At 38.5% G+C, this 21,965-nt stretch overlaps 2 protein-coding genes across 3 annotated transcripts in view; both read right to left on the bottom strand.

Annotated features, from left to right (window-relative positions):
• The window catches only part of LOC143365296 (UBA-like domain-containing protein 2), a 37,899-nt gene extending 23,915 nt beyond the window's left edge, over positions 1-13,984 (bottom strand). Inside the window, exon 1 of the mRNA XM_076805355.1 lies at positions 13,682-13,984. Within this exon, the coding sequence (XP_076661470.1) occupies positions 13,682-13,789 (108 nt within the window). The 5' untranslated portion in view covers positions 13,790-13,984. The remainder of the gene's footprint in view (positions 1-13,681) is intronic.
• Positions 13,985-14,972: 988 nt separating this feature from the next.
• Positions 14,973-16,339, bottom strand: LOC143362630 (tRNA-uridine aminocarboxypropyltransferase 1). 2 transcript variants are annotated; one of them, XM_076802976.1, is made up of 4 exons: positions 15,914-16,339; positions 15,710-15,850; positions 15,446-15,629; positions 14,973-15,368 (listed from the first exon to the last, which is right to left on the bottom strand). In XM_076802976.1, exons 1-4 carry the CDS (start codon positions 16,142-16,144, stop codon positions 15,046-15,048), a joined length of 879 nt encoding a protein of 292 aa, XP_076659091.1. In that variant the 5' UTR covers positions 16,145-16,339; the 3' UTR covers positions 14,973-15,045. The 2 variants fall into 2 exon arrangements, with proteins under 2 accessions (XP_076659091.1, XP_076659098.1); XM_076802983.1 differs by having other exon boundaries at positions 15,920-16,339.
• Positions 16,340-21,965: the final 5,626 nt, after the last annotated feature.

Genomic DNA, 21,965 nt, shown 5'->3' with positions numbered 1-21,965 from the left:
AAAAGCACTCAATTCATTTGATCTAATTTTAAAAAAGTTGTGCTGATTCAAATAGTGTGGATTCAGTTTTACTCTTCACAGTATCTCCGACATATATATTAACTGGTTTGAATAAAAAAATTTTCTATCTCTTTTTTGACATTCATTATGCTTTAAAAATAAGTATAATTAATATAGGCACAGTAATTGGGTCCCTTATCCTATGCATTGATTTTTAAAATTCTCTCTTTTACATGGAAAATCAAATAAACATTATAAAATTTATTAATTCTGAAAATGCTGAGAAAAAGTAAATATTGTTATTATTATAAAGAATTATGTGAAAAACACGGAAGGTGTCGCGAGGACACACGATTTTCATGCTATCATTGTGCAAATGGTAATGATACCACATATATGATACAAGCGTTATCTATGTTTGTCGAAAAGCTCAGGTGTCGCAAATGATCCCGAACCGCGTTATGTTAATGTTAACTCTATTCGCGTCAATAAACGCCGGCAAAGATAACAAATAATCGAATTATTTGATTGCGCGATAAAAACGATATCGCGATTATGTTGCGTGGAAGCTTTCCACGAATAGCTGGTGTGTGCAAACCTGCGTGATTCTCTGACGTACGGACGATCAGGAAGATGCTTATCATCTTGCTAATTATGCCATATAATTAGCATACGTCTATCTATTTTTCGTACGAAAAGTTACCTGCCTTACGCGTCTTACATTTGCTAAAAAATATCAAGGAAAACTTTTTTCCGAATCGGTTTTGAATACCTGTTACGATTACAATCATTCGTATTATTATTATTCGTGTAGAACGTTGGTAAGAGCGATTACTATCTACATATAAATTTTAACGCGACCTTTCTAGCGATGGAAAATGTGATGGAAAGGTTCACATTTATTTCTGTGCCAATACGCGAAATGACCGCGACGATGTAAACAAAGACTATTTCCTGGCCTTTGAAGTTATATTTAATAGGTATCCGTTTATTGATTTCTCTCTGCATAGAAGTGACTAAAAGAATTTATGCTGTTTAAACAATGTTTCCGATAGAAAGCGTTGAAAGAGTAATAACAATTGATATCGTTAAACACTATCGTCAGATTTTGGACCGGACACAGAGGAAACAATTAAAAACATTCTGACAGAAACAAATAAAAATTTCATTTCGTTTTTAATCGTTACAGAAAAGTAAATGTTTCCCCCGATTTTTCATTTTAGTATTCCGCGGAGAACAACGGAAACGGTTATTAAAAGATTAAATCATAAATTTTGGAGTCATAACTTTGCAGTAATCTTGCACGATAAATTTTTATCGGTTCGCTTACATTTAATTTTATCTTACCTATACCAGTATTTTATAAATTCGTTTCAGTGTTACATTCTAAAATTATTAGACTTTAAAGATATGAAACTCCCTCTAAAAAAAAAAAACTTGTAGAACACAGACCACCTTTTCATAGTAATGATTAGACTGCGGATTTTATGAATTTATAGCAAAAATGGGTGAGCGTAATTTCAAAGATTGGGAAGATTAAAAACATTTAACAATATCAACACGTTTCTTACTATTTAATGAAACCACTGAAATGAGAAATAAATTCCTCCTCGGTTCTTACGTCTTGCAGTAAATGCAAACAATTTTTATTTTGCATAAAGATCCGCAATGATTGAAAAAAACCCCGCGAACGGAGCCAATCGAATAATTATTTAGCACAGCGTGGTTCGATTTCGCCATCCGCGAGGAAAACGAGATTTTATTTTCGTTTCTTCAGGTTTCTCTAGAAAAAGGTAAATTTGCATGAACATCCGCGGTCTAGTTGTCACGATTTCGTTTCCCTTATGCAGACATTGCGGTAATTCTTGACGGGTCGTAAGCCGCCCAGATAAAACCGGTGTGAATTAATTGTGGCGGCGTGTACATTCATAAAATACCGGAATGGTTTTATCTGCTGCGAGAGGCATATGAAACTCGCTGCTTCTGTATAAATACGCGTACCAATTGATTGTGCCGATACGGTCGATTGTATACAAAGCGATCTGGCGTAAGCGAAACGCGAAGTGAAAGATTCGGCGTGCCACGTGGCTATACACGGATACACGTGGTAGCCAAGCCTTCGTGAAACCGTTCGGTGTCTCAATACTTGGCTCGATAAAGGGTGCGCGGGTGCCTGAAACGTTTCAGGTCGAACGGCACACCGCATATTTTTATCGAGATCGCATCACGATCTTGAGTTTCTGTAACGTGTGCAGGTCGATCCTAGAAATTGGAACAGGCCATAACTCTCTTTCCCGTGCGAAGACAGAAAAACATGTTTGATCGAGTGAACTTTATCTCCCGCGAAATCGAATTTTGCTCGAGACGCATCGATCCGTCAGGCTGAGGCAGAAATAACCGATTTCTTTTCTTAACACTAAACCTACCACGACCTTTTCAAACTTCTGCGGACAATTTCGTACATACACAACATTATCGCATCGCTATTTATCTTTATGACTTTTCTTGAAGTATGTATACAATGTATTTTTCAGTATTTATTTCTAGTTTTATTTTTTTTTCCAAGAAATATACAGTCAGTCCCATAAGTATTCGTACGCTCTTAAAAATCGCATAACTTTTTCAATATTCAACTGTACTACTTGAATTTTTTTGAGGAGTTGGAGCAATTGGATCACTACATAAAGAGAAAAAATTTTTTTACAAAAATTGCAATTGGTCGTAAGTGCAGAGAAAATAGTAAAAGTTGTATTTTGCAACTTTTTTATGTGGATTTACATTGAAAATTTAGAAAGTACGATTTGTAGGTCTGTATGAATTGTACATGTTCTGAGAATTTCATCAAAATTGGTCAAAGTTGCAATGAGCTGCAGATGTTCCAAAATGATCACATAAGGGCGAAATTCCCTGAGAAGGCCAATATTCTGCGACTTTCGGCCTTAAGTTTTCATCGTTAAATGTTTGTAGTAACTATGTATATATATTGTTGTAACTATTCAGAATATGTATAATTGATACAGATGTACAAAACGTACCTTTTAAATTTTTAATATAAGCCCGCATAAAAAAGTTGCAAAATACAACTTTAAGTACTTTCTCTGTAATTTCGACCAATTGCAATTTTAATCAAACATTTTTCTCACGTTATGTAGTGATCCAATTGTTCTAACTTCCCAAAAAATTCAAGTAGTATAGTCCAATATTGACAAAGTTATGCGATTTTTAAGAGCGTACGAATACTTATGGGACTGACTGTATGTATCTTGTCCTACCTACCGCGGCCGGTCAATTTGACCGCACGAGATAATATGGTACTTACTCTTCTAAACCTAAACAATCAGTATAAAAGAAGACTATTCTCAATGTGGCATGATCAACTCAAAATAACTGAGCCGCCTTATTGAATGAGACACTATCAAGTTACGCCGCGTGCCTGGTTGATAATACCGTTTCATGGCAAATGCATCCAAACCGCATAGGTGGACGACACGGTACAATTTTGTAAATCGAGGAGAGAGCATTGCAGTATTTTTCATATAATTGCAAATATATAAATTTGTATCGTTCTTTTATGGAAGTTGTTCATCTACTAATTCATTCAGCAACAACTTGACTATTATCTGATATAACTTTTTTTAATAATTTTTTTTAAGGACCGGTCATTTTGACCACGCACGGCAGGAACAGGTATACAGAAAGTGTCGGTAGGTTTAGTGTTAACATCAGATTTACAGTGAACTGAGAGCGACTATCTTACAATGCTTCGAGATTTTTAGCCATTTTTATCACAATATATATCGAATAAATTTAATCAATTATTCCCCACAAATATATCTTTACAATCTCAGTAATCGTGAATTGAAAAATTTGGAACCTCCAGTGTTAAAAAAATTTGGACTATTTTTTATCTGAAAAAATATTTGTTCATCCGAAACGTTGTTACACATCTCAAACTGTATGATCACACCAGGAAATGGTGCTGGTTTCATTAAGGAATTAACATGTTCGCTACCAGCGTCGCACATTGTTTACGTAGAACATATTTCCTCTTAAAATAGAAAGAGGAAACCAGTTGCCATTCGTAGCTGATTCTAGAAATATTGATTCTTCGTAAAACGCCGTCCGTATTAATCAGAAACGCGATTTTCCGCTTAGGAATCGCCTGTTTACGAAACCATTCGAAACAACACACTGAAAACACGATACATACCCTAAAATCAGGAGAGCCTGAAATAAATTTAAAACTTTTCGCTCATCCTACACGCATAATGTGAATATCCCCATTGACGTCCTCGACCCATTTTATTTCGGACATTTGCTTTCATTAACCACGGAAAAACAACAAACAAGCGCAGGTGGAACATTTTAATTAAATTTGTTCGCTGGCATTCGTGACAACGTATGCGCTGTTTCAGAAATACAATTGTAGTCGGACAGCAAAATAATTTCTTTCGCGCGACGTTTGTTTTGAAATAAACAGTTCCATTCTGCTGCAAGAAACTTTCCATGAAGTTCCATTAGCGAACCGAGATGTTTACTTCCCAGAAGTTCGAAGTGAAAAATCAGAGTTCGCGTGAAACTAAATACGACTTGCGTAACGCGTCTGTTCATTAGTCACGATTTCTATTTATTGTTCACAGGTGAAGAGATATTTTGTGTTTCAGCTTAGCTCCAACATTTCTCGATTATGTACTCGTGGACTTCTGTCAACCACAATTTCCTACAGTGATTGATAAATATTGCAGAGAATATTACAAAATTGCTTGCTTCGAACGTCTTGCTCGCAGGTCAAAGACAATTCATTGAATTAAAAATAGAACCTCAACTTCATCGTTTCGCGAGAAATTTCAAATATTTCTATAAATAGCGATGTAATCGTAGTTAGAACAACACGTTGTATTCTCTCTCGCCAAACAACCTCTAACGTGACTGTACCGCTCCGTGTACAACAGCTCAATAGTTCCATTGAGGCTGTTTGTAAACAAAATTCTTCGCTTCGGCCTGTGTTTCAAGAATAAAAGAGAATGGCACGGTGCCCACCCATGTTGCATGCCGTTTTGTCGCCAACATGGCTACACGTTTTGCAAAGGTATACACGCAGATCCAATAAATTCTTGCCGGTCGGGCCATAACTCTGTCGGCAATAAGCGGCAAGAATCACTGAATCACTATGCAAAACGTGACGACAACGTGAGAGTTAATAACAACTCCACTTACTTTCAGCCGGCGAACCTGAAATTGTTCCAACTTCACGTTCTACGCTATTTTGTAACATTGACAATTCCGTTTTACCTTCACGTTGCAGAGCTGATGCAACAAACCTGGTTTTTATCACGGACAGAATTCAAACTCCAATTTTGAATTCAAACTCCAGTTTTTTTATTTTATTAATATCTGTTAATATTCATTATGCTTTAAAAATAAGTACAATTAATACAGTTATTGTTACCCCTAAGCATTAGCATTATCACACTTCGCTAATTTATCTGCTTATAAATCATCGTTTTAAATTACAGCAGTAATAATAATAAAAAGTTTCAAACCTTATCATCCACTTAAAACGATTGATATAATTATAGACTATTTTTCCGAAGATCATACTTAAGGTATAATGATAAGAGAAATTGATGTCCACTCTACTCTAATAGCTCTAGGCTTGTAACATGTGGATTTTCCGAAATGGAGTGGCCACCTTGGCTGAGGGATCCAACTACTGTGGGGGTGCCAATTACTGTGTCTGTATTAATTATCTGTATTATTTTTTATATTAATGTATTATTTTTCAAGCATAATAAATATTAAAAAAGATATATATACACAGGGTGTTAAGAAAAAACCATTCAATATTGATATGGTATATAGAATACATTGTACTAAGTAAAAAAGCTTTAGTAACCATAGGTCGAAAGGTCAACCGTTTCTGAGATATAAACATTTTTGCTTGCTAACTGATTCCGGATGAAATCTACTGTCGGCACTTGAATAAGAACATTCAGAACGCGGTTTGTAAACACTAAAGTAAACACCGCATGCGATGGAAGCAAGTCAATCATGATACTAGCAAACAAAAATGTTTATATCTCAGAAACGGTTGACCTTTCGACCTATGTTTACTAAAGCTGTTTTACTCAGTACAGTGTATCCTATAAACCATATCAATATTGAATGGAGGTCATGGATGACCTCCAAGATGTTAGTGCTGGCCATACATGTTATAGCGCGACAGTGAGACCATCGAAAGATAAACATCATTTTTGCGATGTTTGCAGAAACAGTGTTTTATCAGAAAATTTGTAAGTGGTTAGCTAAGTTTAGAAGCGAATAGTGCACGAGCATAAAGATCAAGGCCAACTCTGCAACGACGGTGATAAAACCGATACATTGTCTAGTTAATGAAACGCTAAAAATATTGCCAAGTTTTGCAAGAAATAACTATGGATACAGTAGAGGGAGTTTGTGTACATAGATATCAACAAAAACTTTCGGCAACACGCTACACACGCTCGTATTTGTGAGCACCGTTCGAACCACCGCGATATTGATCACGCGGGATCGAGTTTTTGTTCGCTTATTTTTAGCGTTTCATATCGCGCGACAAGGAACAGGTGCCAAATATTTTTCCTTACCTTCTGCTTCGAACTTCCGACGTTGAACAGCTCATGTTAGTCAATACAAAAGAAAAGAAAATTTCTTTTCAAAAAAGTATTCTAATTAGAACTCTTGTATTGAAGTTTTAGATTATGATCTTTCTGGAAAGTAATCCTTAAACATAGTCCTCACATTTATAATATATATTTTTTGTATTGTCATTCGTGTTCAAACAATAAAAACTACCCTCACATCATGCGAATTATTGGATGTAGAACGTTGAAAATGGCAAACAGTATCTGGTAAATATTGCCTTCTAAAAATGGCAACCTTAATTCCATAATTTTCAATATAATAAATGCTTGGTCAAAGAAATTTATTCCACTATTTTCCACTATTTTTGTGAATTTTTATAGTTTTATAATTGTAAAATTTAAAACTGGTCACTTCGACCGTGGTAGGTTTAGTGTTAAATGAGTGAGCCGTGCAAGCAGACTTCAGGATACACCGTTTGCTTAAATTATTAATATTATTGTATAATTAACGGTTAGACATTCTTTCAATTGCATTCTGCAAGTGACAATACAAGCGGTCTGGGAATTGTATGAAAAACGAATCGAAGCTACTTGCAAACATGGAAGACGAGAAAGTTCACAATGTGCTCATACGACTGGCCTAAATTTTTATCAATTCATGAAAGAAAGGCAAATTGGGCAATGCAAAATTTATCTTCGTAGTTATCGTTCGTGCAATGTGCACACATTTCATACGGCAAGTTAGTGGCAAAGTGCGACATTGCTTATGGAACGACTTGATAGATCTGCTGCGAAGCGTCATTAGAAGATGTAATTACGCGGCCGTCGCGTTAAGATAGGTCCCCAGACAGGGGAAATAAGACTATTGTTATCGTTATCGTTGCTCCGGATCGTCGAGGCATGCCATTTAATCGGGGATCCTTTTCAAAGACCGGGTCCCCAGCTAGAGAAACGGTAGATTACGACGATCCATTGCGATGACATCTGGCAAAGTCCATCTGTTCTGTTTCTGTCGCCGTCAGTGTCTCTCATCGTTGACAAACCCCTCGTCTTTCTGTTCGATATGAAGGTCGACGGCCTGGACCCCAATAAAACGATCAGCGACGCGGTCCCCTTTCGGCCAAAAACTTCGAAACTACCCCAACCCCTTCGTGAGCAGCTATTTCATAATATAGTAATGCCTCGACACAGGGTGAGGGACCCGATTACTGTGCCCATATTAATTATACTTATTTTTAAAGCATAATGAGTACTAAAAAAGAGATATTAAATTGTTTCATTAAAATCAATTAATATATATGCTATATACATATCTCTTGTTTAATGTTCATTACGAGTAATTGGGTCCCTTACCCGATTACTATTTTCTTCACGATTCCGACAAATTGCAATTTTTGCAAAATTTCTTTCACGCGTGATCTAATCAGCTCGTCCTTTAAACCTCTTAAAAGAACATAAGTAGTTCGGTTCGATTCTGGAAAAGTAATTTTATTGTAAAAAGTTTCCGAACATTGATTCTGGCCACTGTGTATCAATTAATTTGTTGTTGCAGATGGCGAACGAAGAAATTGGAGGCATAAACGTGATCGTAAGGCTTTTCACCTAGGATATTTGATCGCATTTCAAACCCGTTCCAGCTAATCACGAAAATACCTCGTGCATTGTGTATTGATGCCGTCGTACGAGGAAGATAGGTGGACGGAATGGGGTGGGAGAAAGCGAAAGAGAACGAGAGAACGAGAAACTGGAAAGGTACCGGGGTAACGTAACAGACTTGCCAGTAGTCATTAGAACCCGTGTCGTAATCTGTTGTTAAACGTATTAGCAGCCGGCCGGAGAAAGTTTTCAGACTAGACTCTCCGAACAAGCTGAATTCTCTCTCTCTCTCTCTCTCTCCTCCCTTATTCCTCCGCGTTCTCCCCTGACGACATGGCATTGCCACCGCAGGTTGTTATTATATTTTGTTTGTATCATCGACGGAGGAATTTTTTAATTAACGGAGCATCGCCATCTGCGCACTGAGAAAACTGAGAAAGCTCTTGCATTTTCCTCGTAACGCGACAGCATGACGGAAACTTTTTGCTTTTCAACTGCATTGACAAGATGATGTGTTCGTAGAATGAATTTCAAATTTTATTGAAGTAGTCTGTGGATTTTGAGCATTTATGACAGAAAACTGAATCGGTAAATTAAAAGACTGCGTTCGGCTTATTAAAATTGTTTATAGAAAATACATTTTTATTTCGTTTCTCTTTCTTACAATTGACTTGGACAACTCTTGTAAAAATGCGTAGTCCAATTGTAAGCATACTTGCAAAAATCTTTTATCTTGGACAACCGTTCTGTGGCTCTTAAAAGGTTTGTTTATTGTATTTTGTTTATTGAACATGTTAATAGATATTTGTTAAACGGACTACTTTGTTAAATTTAGAGACAGCTGTATGTTAAGGAAAAAGTTAATTCTTTGAAGACCCCTTTGTTCTTCCTTCGCCACTAAGAAATGTGGAATTGAATTAAAAAAGGGCACCGTTAAAAAATGTGGAGGTTCATTAAGAAAGCTACATGCAACATTTAAGGTTAATCAGCAGAAGTTTTCAGGACCGTCGTAACAAGAGAAGTAGTTAGGAGAAAAACTCATTTAAAATTTTAATTCTGGCTCTCCGCAAGAAAAGTCCCTCGAGCTGAAAATTTTGGTTTCAGTGAAATCTTGTGGGCTCGCAAAAGATTGCCTCAATGTCAGATTATTTTATTCACGAAAATAGAAAACGTACTTCCGTCTAGATAAGAAATGATTTTTGCACTCAGAAAATCTGATGAGCTAATACAAGTGTACACAAAAGTCACCTAACCTGTTGACCCCAAATTATTCACAAATTCACTGCGGATTTTACGCGTCTCTTACAAACACAAATACTCGGAACAAGATCAAAGAAAAATTTGCACAACGTGGAATATTATTTTGATTTCGTATTTAACATACCAAAACAATTAAAGTAAATATTTCCACAGCACCGATTGTTGACGGAGAAAGCATCATCACGCGACTATTAAAAACATTGAAGTATTTACAGTGCAAACTACAATAAAAGCCGATTATATATCGTTTCACCATTTAGATAACAACGCTCCGAAACTCATTGAATATTCGTGAAAACAATATTAAAAAATGGAAAAAAGAAAGAAAAGCATGTTTCCTCCTTCGACACGCGATACGGAGGGTTATTTTTATACAACGATGCGACGATAATAACCTCGGAGTGAAATCAATGTTAACGTCGCCTTCGGTATTCTTATGAAACTACTTGTTAGGAGTGCAGTGGAGATTACAATGTAACGTTCAGCCGGAGCTAGTGTCGCAATCGCTCGATAAACACAACACGAACCAATCTAATCTCGTAACCTATCATCTGAGGAATTAATTATGAATTAACACAGTCCCAGTCACCAGGGAACTTCGTGGGAGAACATATGTTGCACATTACATGGAACACTTAAGAACTTAATAGAAACGTTGACCACGAGTACCCGCCGCTAAACGCTGCGTTCAGCTAAATATTGTAGGCCAGTTGTGTAACGATCGTAATTAGAGTACGCATCTTTATGCATTTATGGTATCTGCGAATGTACAAAATACATTACATCGTCTGTATTAGGGTACGGGACCCAATTACTGCGCCTATATTAATTAAACTTATTTTTAAAGCATAATGAATATTAAAAAAATTATATTAAATTTTTTTCATTAAAATCAGTTTATGTGTACATATGTTTTATATCTCTTTTTTAATATTCATTATGCTTTAAAGATAAGCATAAGTAGTACAGGCACGGTCATTGGTATCCCCACAGTAATTGAGTCCCTTACCCTAACAGAAGCTACTAATATTTTTATTTTAATTACCAGGAAGCTTTTAGCCAGCGAAAGAAATTTCTTTCTCGTTTCAGTTTTCATAAAACTAAGTAAAAAATGTATAATAGAAATAAATATTGCGGAAATTGTTGCGGTACCGTAAGGATTTAATAAATTTTGTTTCTCTCTTTTTGAAAGTGTGTAGGTACTTGGAGTGCGATGACTTCCGGCTGGCTTCGTACGAGCCCGATTACAATTTATTGTGCACAATGATAGCCAGTTGTTCAATACCAAATACAGCTCCGGAAATAAACTGCAGTGACGTTTTATAATTTGTTTTCATACGTTGAACTCGGTGATAGAGTTATACGAATCTTCAATCTCAACGAGGACTTTACTAATATTAGAATCGGGGGGAAATCTGCTGTATCAAAATAAAATGGCATTGTTGTCGACGTACATATTCGCCAGAATGTAAATGTTACAATTATAACGGTAAAACCGGTCGGAGCTGGTTGGAACTTAGATCGAAAAATTGTGAAATGGAAAACGAGTCAAAGAAATCTCACAATTCCGCTTTATCATAGTACGAACATTTAGGGTAAGGGACCCAATTACTGTGGGGGTACCGATTACTGTGCCTATATTAATTATACTTATTTTTGAAGCGTAATGGCTATTAAAAAAGAGATATTAAATTTTTTCATTAAAATCAGATAATATCAATAATTATCGGTTAAAATAATTTTTGAATATTTATTATGCTTTAAAAATAAGTATAATTAATATAGGCACAGTGATTGGTACCCCCACAGTAATTGGGTCTCTCGCCCTATTCCATTTTAAAATGTACATTTATGTTGTAAGGATTCCATTTTTCTTGTAAACTTTTTGCGAGGTGGTCGATAATGCCCGGCCACGGATAAAAGACACTAATTGTAGAAAGGCCATTGCAGGTTCTTGACCGCATTGTATGTTATGATGTGAAAGTATGAGAAACGTAAACGTCGCCGATTTCGGATAGCAGTGAGGAATTATCGAACGGGTGCGTTATTATTTTTCTTCAGGGCTCGGTCAATGCGTAAATCGCCTGGTTGAACTTAAAGCGCGAGTCACAGTAACCCGTGAAAGTTTGACACGAATAAGCGCGAATAATTTCGTTACGGATTTAAAAGTCATCCCGTGTCTAACGGGTGTTCGTAAATAACAGACACGCGTGCACTCGATCATTCTTGCCGGTCATTATAAGTAAGCAGCTAACTTCATAAGTAAATGTATTCGAATAAGTAAAAGCAACAAAACTGAAGCTTTTAATAAATATAATATAACTCGGTAAATGCACGGCCAAACAAAAAGCATTTGGATCAACAATTTTGCTAACAGTGCTGCGACCGACCACCTAACCTATAAATTTGAAGTATCTTGTCCCTAGAGAATGCATTTCGAGTTCGACCTAGTTCGACCAAATTTTAAGTTTGCTTTATCTAATTATTATTTAAACATACATTGAAAAAATAGACTCATAACCTAGACTTAACCTACACTTGCCTCAGAATCATGACATTATGCTTTTACGAACATTGTGTTAGCGACACCACTACCACAATCTTACGTAAATGACCGTGTCGACTAGCAAGTGTATACATTTGCAAAAGTTCACGCTTTTATTGTAACGTATACACGAGTGACTCATCAAAACAGCTACTAAGAACACGTAGCCTCGACGATACGAAGATCATCGTCATAAATGTGACTCGATACCCCAGCTGGAATAACGCAAAAAAAGAAACTAAGTCATCGAGGATAATTTCCCAACAGATAAATTTCGGGCACCCTATATGTATATAGCAATAGACCGGACGTAGCAAGGCGTAATATTCGACAATTTAAGTGACTACTAATACACAACACGCGCTACTATGTATGCGTGAGAATACAAGTTTAATAATTGAACCGGTTTTGGGGAATTTTATCGTTGCCTGTGTTTCGAGTAAATACACGGTTGCATGTAACCGACGCTTGTTTACATCGTGTGCGGTAATATATACGCGGACAGTCGTTGCACTTCGTATTCATTTACAATGTTAATGAATAATTGCGCGAAATTCTATTTTCTATGTCAACTAATTCATCGCACTTATTCCGCTCACGCCACGCATCGAAGGTTAGGATGGTAACGTGTATTCCATCGTACATCAAAAAGACTAAATTGCCATCGGAGGTGGGTAATATTTGGCAAAATAAATTTTTCCAATATTTCTCGAATAAAATGCATACTATTTTGAAAAATAATTGCATCGAATAAAATATTTTATTTTTTAAAGTAGTACGCATATATTGAAATATGTAGGATTATTTACTACTTATTATTTACGATACTATGTTACTCTGCTGTAAATGCGATCGTATTTGCATGAACTAAAGAAGACTTTCAACAGAAACGGTATTCTACAAATCGATAGGTCTGAAAACTCGGTACTGAAAAGATAATTATTGCTCGTGATTGGCGGCGCACGCGATGTCAGCGTTGTTTCCATTGTTGATAGCCTGGCCGGACTTATGCAGGTTACGTTCGACGAAATCGCATAAGGCGCTTACACGAGAACTCATATATTTGGACAAACGAATACATATTTCGACGTGACGATTTTGCGTTCTGGCAACGTCGGCGAATAAGACCGGTGTGTCTAAAAACGAAATTGCGGCTAACTACAGTCACGAGTGCTCGAACGAAAACAAATGGAAGCCGTAGTAAACGTGTTAATCTGAAAGCATCGCGCGATGCTATATAACCTTGACAAGATACTAGCGATCCCACTCGTCGCAGCGAATAACGAACAAAACCTCTTAGCAACATCGTACGATTTTTATGAATGGACTTCATCCTGTGTGGTAGTAAATGTGCTCATTGACTCGTGGAGCATCCACGAATCGCAATTGTTACGAATCGATACACCCTACAACGTTCGTGGCCATAATAATTGATGATTTATCATCGATCCGGTGAAATCAAATTGATTCTTTCAATTTAGCGAACACGCGTATAACGTAATATTTCCGTGTGTGTCGTACACGACAATAGCACCTGGGACGGTCGGCCATTTTCGTTGCTTTGTTTACGTAGCCGTATATCGAGCCGCGGCGAACATAAATACGATGAAGTTCTGGATGTTTGGCTTGAAAACGACGCGGAAAATAGTTTTCCTACCTCGAATTGCCAGTGTGCTGCCTGCAGCAACTGTTTCGCTTGCTCTCTGGCACAACCTGCGGCCAACACGAACTGATTGATCATCACTTGCTCGCGAAGGGCGTCCATTTTTTCGTCTCGTTTTTCCGAAGAAAGGAGAAAATACCGGAAGAAACGGGACACGCGCGAGACACGAGCACAGCACGGCCTTTCGTGTCACCGGGCTTTTACTCTGATTCGAGTTTTCGTTTAGACGCGAGCGCGGCTTGCGAGCGGCGACCAGCCTCTTGTTTTCAAAACTAAACTCATCGCAGGCGGCTGACGGGCACCGCGGGGCGCGGAACGTAAGAGGCGAGGACCGTGTGACGTCACTATGTATCAGCTATTCGCAAGTGAATGTACCGCCTCCCCTGTGTTTGGGGACCTTCTCCTCGCCGTGCACACTCCCCGTTCCGATTGTTTATTTTCGAGCACAATAAACAATGCGAAATTTTCCAGATCAATGAACGACAAAACGTTCCGCTGTTATGGGACCGTTGTTTTTCGTATAGCTTCGGGTTTAGACGTCGTGCGAACGGATCGTGCATAAGGTACATTCGTTTCGGGAGGTATTTTCACACAGAAATAGATAACATGATTTCGTATTTCGTTTGCTGGGAATACCTATTAGGTCACCCACCTCTGTTCGAGAAACATCGTTTTCGTAATGTATTAGAGGCTATGTTGCAAGTTTGTAAGTTTGCAAGCCTGCTTGTATAATTCTGATTTACGGTAATGCACGATCCCTACCTTATTGATTGTAGTTAACACTTATAAGAGGAAAAATATGATCACACATTTTCGAGATTAAAGAACGCGTCACTTATGAATAATTGGGTCATTAATGTCTCAAACATGAGTTACAGAAATAGCAACAGTCAAATTTGAATACAATTCGTATCAATATTTCTGTCGAACGAAAGTAAGTTGATTAAGAATTATTTCAATATCTAGAATTGACAATCAAACAAAGAATTATCTATTATGTCTTTAGTCAAATGACAATTTTGAATAACTAATTATTACTATCGCAAAAAAACGTTTTACATATGTCTAACGATGTATATTAATATTCATTCCAATGTACGTCAATAGTTTCTTTATAATAATTTCAGAAGAAATTGTTACATTCTATTAATTCTAAAAATTTGTTGATTTTATTATTGCCTCATTCTCAAATGTTGATCTTCAGTTTTAAAAATATTATTAGAAAATTGCTGGTTAGTAAAGTATTAAAGATTGTAACGAAGGTAAAAGTACAGTAGGATTATTTTTAACAAAATTTTTTTATTAATAGATTTGTAAGACACTAATACTTTTTTATAAAATAATTTCCTATCACAGAATTATATTAATGGCCTCTTATACGCCCACAACTTATCATGATCATACATACTATGAATTTTTTCGTACATGTACTTAAAAAAATATAAAAGATTGTCATATTGACCTCTGTATCTCTGGTCTGTCTCAGGTAACTCTTCTTTAATTGATCTTATAACAGAATTCTCCATATCGGCATATCCATCTATGATACCAAATGCACATGTATGCAATTCTACCAAAAACTGATGAATTGCTTCAATTGTAGCTAAATACCACCTTGGACTCTTCTTTTGATGTCGCCAGAACTGTGATATTCGCGACTTTAATATCACACACTGTAAATCTACAAATTAATGTTGTTTGAGTTATATTATTTTATGTTGTTACACATACCAAGAATAATAATAATATTTATTATACCTCTAAATCTTTGGTCTTTATAAATGGATTTTGTCTGATGCCATGTGCTATCGATAAAAATAGCTCTCTTTATGGGAAATGCATGTTTTATTGTGTTTATTGCAATTTCATCACCTTGTCTAACCTCTTCTTCAAAAAGAGATTCAATTGATTTGCCAGTTTGGCTAGGAAAAATTAAGACAGTCTAAGGGATGATATTATACAGACCAAGTTATAAAATCTGAAGCTGTCATGTGAATGATAATAAATTCGTTATCATTATACCTCTTCCTTATTAATTATCTCTGGAAAATCAGGGTATATAAAGATTTTGACATCTTCTGGAGCAAGTACAGCTGCATGGATTGCAGTGCTTTTTCCGTCAATTTCACGGGCGTGCTTAACAATATCGATTTTAATTGGTAACTAAAATATACATAAACATATATTACTCTGCTTATTGTATAAGAAATATAAGAGCTACAATACCTTTACTTTTGGAAAATATTTTTCATTGATAACCGGCAAGCAACACGAATAGCAAAAGAACTTCCGCGACTTATAACAACGATTACATATTTCTCTGCCTTCTATTGAATCTAAAACGTGTGCATCGGCAATTTTTAAACGACGAAACGGTGCACTATCAATTATACTTTGTTCTTTCTCCAACTGTGAAAGCTCTCTAGTATAATCGTTTATTATGTCTGATTTCGCCATATTTCCAATTACATAGAAGTTTCTAATTAAGCATACAATATAATACTACTTAAAAATACTTTACATACTATCAAGATAATATGAACAGCTGACAAGTTATTTTTATCACAAACATTATGAATATATAAAAATACAATCTGTGATGTTGATTGTTTAGCCCATCTATTGCAGAAATCGAGTACTATTTTTAATCTATACCACAGCAGACCACAGCAGAGAAGAAATGAGAGTGCTCACGCCCGGGATTTTAGAGTCCCCGGTATAGTGCTGCCCCCTAGTCTAATTTTTAGCCTGGACCAGAACCTGCATCATCTTACGTGCATCATTAGCAGCGATATGGGTCCGTGATGAATCACCTTCTCACCGACGAGAATTTCCTTAGTGGTCTTCTGCACCGACGAAATACCGTCGTTGGCCTTCTGTTTCTTACTCCAGCCAAAATCTATCCTAGAGGGCAGTAGAAAACACAGTATTTTTCGAGCGACACGTTCTCCCGTAAGGCTGGCAGTCTCTTTATATATATCTCGTCGGTGCTGGCAGTCTTTATATATATCTTGTCGGTGTCGGTGGTCTACTCCTATACCACGTCAGTGCTGCAACGGTTGTTAGCTGTTATCGGCAACATAGAAAGCAAAGTTGCCCACCATCGGTTAAACCCCTTTTACCTAAACTGTTCTTCACTTTTAGATTTCATTATCTACTACCGCAATTATCGTTTTTCCTGTTTGTCGATAATTAACCAACACTCGATATTTCAAAATGGTTAACAATATCGTATACGATAAATGTACACATGCATACATGTATTTTTTGTTACTTTATTGTTCTTGGGATTCTCATATATTATTCATAACAATGTAAGGTGGATCGTTGAACAGTATGAATAAAAAAATGTGTTCACAAGAACCATAATCGGAGATATAAAAACTCCGCAAGCGGAGATTCTCCGCCTTAACGAACGCGCTCTTTATTACTACTTTTTATCCTTGCCGCTGTAATTGTACACATTCCTTAAGGTAAGATCTTTTTTGTATCTCGTTTAATTACGGAGCGTTCATTAATTCATGAAATATTCATTCAACAGTCCGGAAATCCATGTTTTCTTGTCTACATCTTTCCGTAAACGATTAATAACGCATAAGATCGTCTCGGCCTTCCAACACACGAGTCATTCTGCGAACTTCGGCCTTTGTGAAGCTAACTACCGAGAATTCTTCTAAGCAAACGAACGTTCATTCGTCGAGAGCGCGGTTCTTGACGATTGCCAGAGCGCTTCAGGAATTCACCGCTCTGGAATGCTAATCTATATTCTTCTCGAAGCACAAAGTAGCTATTTCCACTTACAGAAGAACCTTGCTTATCCATGCATGCCCGGAAATGAAAGCAGTTTAGATAGCCGACGCGTCTCGATAACAGCAATTTACTTATTTTCCGTCGGACACCCTTGTTAACTCCTGTAGTAAGAATCGAAAAATTTTCAATCAATATTTCAATCAACTCTTACCAACATACAATTTCGACAGTTGTCTGATAGAAACGACACCAAACACTATACAATTTTGATCATATTTACTCGTTTGATTCACGCCAGATTAGAACCTCGATTATCCAAACTAAACAGTGGAACGTGAATATTCTGATAATAGAACAGTCACCTAGCTACGGTGTCAAATTAGAACTTTACTGACCGGTGCAACAAATCGTGTTGTGTATGCAGCTTAAATTCTGTTTTCCTATAATACTGTACCAAGTCCTGCACAGTAGCTCTGATCAGGGTCGCGTGTGCGTGGACGCTTCGTCGTCTGATTCGAGTTAGCCGCACGCCGAGCAAATCAATCACGTCGCACGCACTCGGCACACATGCCGTTAATGTGCACGCGGGACCACCAGCTACCGAACGCAGGAAGGGCCCAAGGATTAGGGTGCGTTTCCGTTTCGAGGATAATTACTCGTCGTGTCTCTCGCCTTTCTGATCTCCACCAGCGGGGAGCGGATACCGCTCTAAATAGGGAATCGCCTCCTCCCGGTAATCAACAGTGACGAGAACACGTTTAAGAAGACGTACAGATTCATTATCGGCTCCTCCGGTCTGACTATCTTCGATTCTAACTCTCTGCTCAGCTATAATTAACTGTCCCGTTCTGGCCCGTCTGGGGTTAAGCGGTTGAATTGTCGCCTCGCGTTTGACTGGCACGGCTATTTTAGTAATTTTTGACGAAATATTGTTAGCACCGGATAGAAAACACCGCGGTATACATATTTCAGCAGAGGAAGCTGTACTCAAGTGTGAAACTATCTTCACGCTCCGGGACCTCTTTTTAGTAGACTCATGCCGATGCCAGCCTTTTACTGTTTCCTTTTCACCTGTAGTAGGGGTTGCTTTGGTCGTAGCACGGTGCTCAGGCTAATCTCGATTAGCTAGGCTTGATTTCACGCATCATCGGTCACCGATCCCCTAGGTGTTGAACCTAGAAACTGGCTGGAAACATCTATAGACAGGAAACACACATTGTAGTCTTTCTTACGAACAGGCTTCCATTGTAGTCTTTCCATTGTAGCCGATTCGCTTCTGTGTGAAGTCGAGCGAGTTTAAGTGCTCGGAAACGTGAGTTTTCTTACAATGGAAGAAATTAGAGGACGTTTTAGTAGGAGCGCAGTTTGGAATTCAGTAAAACTTTGCTAAACGACCGCATTATACGTCATTTATTAAAACTTTTAATAGCCGAAATAAATATCCTCACGGTTTCTGTTCCTCACAGTCGGTATCTACTATACGGATTCGCAGTTCGGTAGTAACAGAGCGTCGCTGTACTTTCAATTTCGCACGGATTCACTTCTCCCCGGAAAATATGAATTCCGTGTTCGAAAAAGGAAGCCGAAAGAGTCGGTCCCACAGATTCGTTCGGGATCGTAGAGGACGGAAGTAGCAAACTCTCGTAATTCGCAATCGATACCCTTCGAGGAGCGTGAAAAAAACGAAAGAGATCACGGACGGGTTACGGATTTCGGAAGGGTCTCGGCCGGTGCGACGTTAAAATAAAATTTTCCCGATAGAGTTCTCGCTTTTTCCCTGGCGTAGAAGGTGGGCCGGTGTCGTCGACAATCGACACGGGAATCGATTCGACGTGTCTAGGTCTCGATCGCCGGCGAACCGTGTGCGCCAGGTGGCCGACCCGACCGGCTCGAGGAAATCGCGCGCGATGCAATAGGAACTTGACGTTCTGCGAGTGTGAGCGCACTTGCGCGGGGTAATTATCGAGCGACGCATGCAGCGTGTGTCCGCTCGTCTCTGGAGGATTAATTAACTCGTTCTGCCCGGTGGACGCCCGGCTCATTATGTGCATCGACGGGCTACGCTCCGGCGCGCCGCGCCGCGGGTCTTCCGCGCGTGCACACGTGTGCGGCTTACGCTTATGCTCGTCGCCACTATTCCTCGCAGACTCCTCACCTGTCCCAGGGGGAAGGAGGAGACCGCTATTCCGAAGTGGTGAGCAAGCACACGGAATAGGAATTCGAGACTCATTGTTATCGTCTCTGACCGTCGCGTCGCACGCGATTACCATCCCCTTGACGTCTCTTTTTTATAATAATTTTCAGTGCCGTGCATTTTTAACACGTTGAATGCCATGTCACCCATATGTGGGTGACGGAATTATTTGTCCAGGCTTTGAAATACATTTTTACGTTAATATATTAATTCTACCGATTAGGATCTGTAAAATGCAAGAAAGTCGGAGGACTACTCGAGATCATACATTTAATTTGTTTCAATTTTTATTTCATCAAATAACTTACTTTGATTTTACGGAATTTTTGAGGTTTCTGGTATGGCAGTCAAAGTGTTAAACAGTTAACTGCGTTCGACGTGTATACACGTCAATCCAAAACTCTATTGCGGTGCGGTTAACGTTAATGAATTGTTAATTTCTTATCGAATAGAAATGTAATTCTTTCTCATTTTGCTTTAATTTTTTTGGAAAATTTGTAATAGCGACATTCGGCCTGCGTTCGACGTGTGTATTCGTCATTGCTTGATTTTAATTCCGCGCCCCGTGAGGGATTTTTAAAATTAAACTCCTCCGTTAACTGGTTGATGTTCTGAAACCTTCCTAATGTGGTAAAATTGAAATGATTCAGTCGTTAGAACGTAAAGCTGTAGAAGTTGAAGCAGAAATTACTTCTTGCACTCTTTTGGGCCGCATAAATCCTAGCGAAGCTCGGTTCAGGCAGCGACATCGTGAACAAAATTAATTTCGAAAGGTAGACGAAGAATTGTGCTATTCAAAATCAACGTAGCAGTCAATATGTTGAAAAGAAAAGGAAAATGAATAATTTCTGAATTAACTCGCCGTCGCCAGTTCAGTTTGATCAGCAAGAACTCACGTGTCTACTGATTTCGAATCAGCTGTGCGTGTAACACAGTGTTAAGTCGTAAAAAAGGATTAAATGTGCCGTACCAAAGGGAACAGTCCCTTCAAGTACACGCTGTTAAAGTCTCGAGGCATTTCGTTGGTCCCGCAATGCACGGATTCTAGGCAATCTATGCGCACAGGCCGCATTCATCATTCATTCATCGTCAGGTCCTCGTCACGCGTAAGATCATTTTTCCTCGGCTACGACTAGGGGGCAGGGCACCATCCGGGGGTTCTTCTTTTTCCTTCGCCACGTGGAACGGCCGTGAACACCGGCCACATAAATTTCAATTTTAAATACCCCGGCGGATCGCGTGTTCGTGGAAAGGATCCGGTGCACCGTAAGCTGGAGTATTACGAGCCGGGAAAAGGGTGGAAAAAAGTCGTAGAGAAAGAGAGAGAGAGAGAGAGAGAAAGAAAGAGAGAGAGAGAGCGAGTGAATAGGGGGGGGGGGAGAAAAGAACGAAATAAAAAGAAAGATGCCGCGATTACGGTTTCTGGCTTGATTAAAAGGCCATTCCGCGGAGGCGGTATTGATTTTAGCCGATGCTTTTAAAGCTGTGCCCGTTCGCTTCGCTCGCGAGAGAGCGCGCCCCCAGGAATTAATGTAAAAGCGTTCGCCTACTAGGCCCGGCGCCGGATTTTTTTCGTGAAAATTAGCGGCCGTCATTCTCACCCCCTCGACCGGCCCCGCGAGAATTCAATTTCTGGAATCCCGTGGTATTATTTAGCCGGACGTCCTGTGTTCGATACCAGAGCGCAGAGCAGAGCGGAGCAGAGCAGAGCGGAGCGGAGCGGTGCCGAGCTGCGCGCCACGCCCGATCTCCTGATCCATTTTTAATTTAATTCCCGCGTTAAGCCCGTGCCGAGAATGGACAGGACGCGACGGCCCGAAATTACCCAGCCTGATTTACGCCAATGCCATTTGTCCCCGAGGATAAAAACTGTAACGCTTGCAAAAATATTCGCCAGCACGGTTTTTCGGAAATTATCCTCGGATTACGAAATTATCGATAATGCTGGGGGATTAACGGCGACAGTCTCTGGACATAGTTGGCTAGCTGCTTGCTGCTAATTGGGCAATAAAAAATGTTTTCCGGCGGCTAATTACGCGGATACAGAAACAATAGTATAAGAGAGGTGATTGTAGAGCTCGACGTGAATTGTGGCGGAAATAGGCTTCTTTTTTAATCATTTTAATGGGTTGGAAATAACGCAATAGTACTTTTAACCCTTTGCAGTCGTATGTCGAGCCAGACTCTATATTAAATTTTGCGCGAATAGTATACATAGAATATAATAGTAGAATAGTATAATAGTAGTACATGTATTTTACTGATTTACAGTCATGAATAATGCCATGATTTCATGGTATGTAACAATAGCAGTATCTCTCAGCTGCTCTACAT

Source organism: Halictus rubicundus, chromosome 2 (assembly GCF_050948215.1).
Source record: "Halictus rubicundus isolate RS-2024b chromosome 2, iyHalRubi1_principal, whole genome shotgun sequence".
Lineage (NCBI taxonomy): Eukaryota > Metazoa > Arthropoda > Insecta > Hymenoptera > Halictidae > Halictus > Halictus rubicundus.
Note: the sequence above shows the minus strand (reverse complement) of the source record. Positions and strands in the feature narration are given on the sequence as shown.

Excerpts from the sequence above, each read along its gene's own strand:
- LOC143362630 (XM_076802976.1), bottom strand. The coding sequence starts at position 16,144 with ATGGCGAAATCAGACATAATAAACGATTATACTAGAGAGCTTTCACAG. Across the intron at positions 15,630-15,709 it reads AGATAATTAATAAGGAAGAG|ACTGTCTTAATTTTTCCTAG; the intron begins GTATAATGATAA and ends ATCATCCCTTAG. Across the intron at positions 15,369-15,445 it reads TAAAGACCAAAGATTTAGAG|ATTTACAGTGTGTGATATTA; the intron begins GTATAATAAATA and ends ATTAATTTGTAG.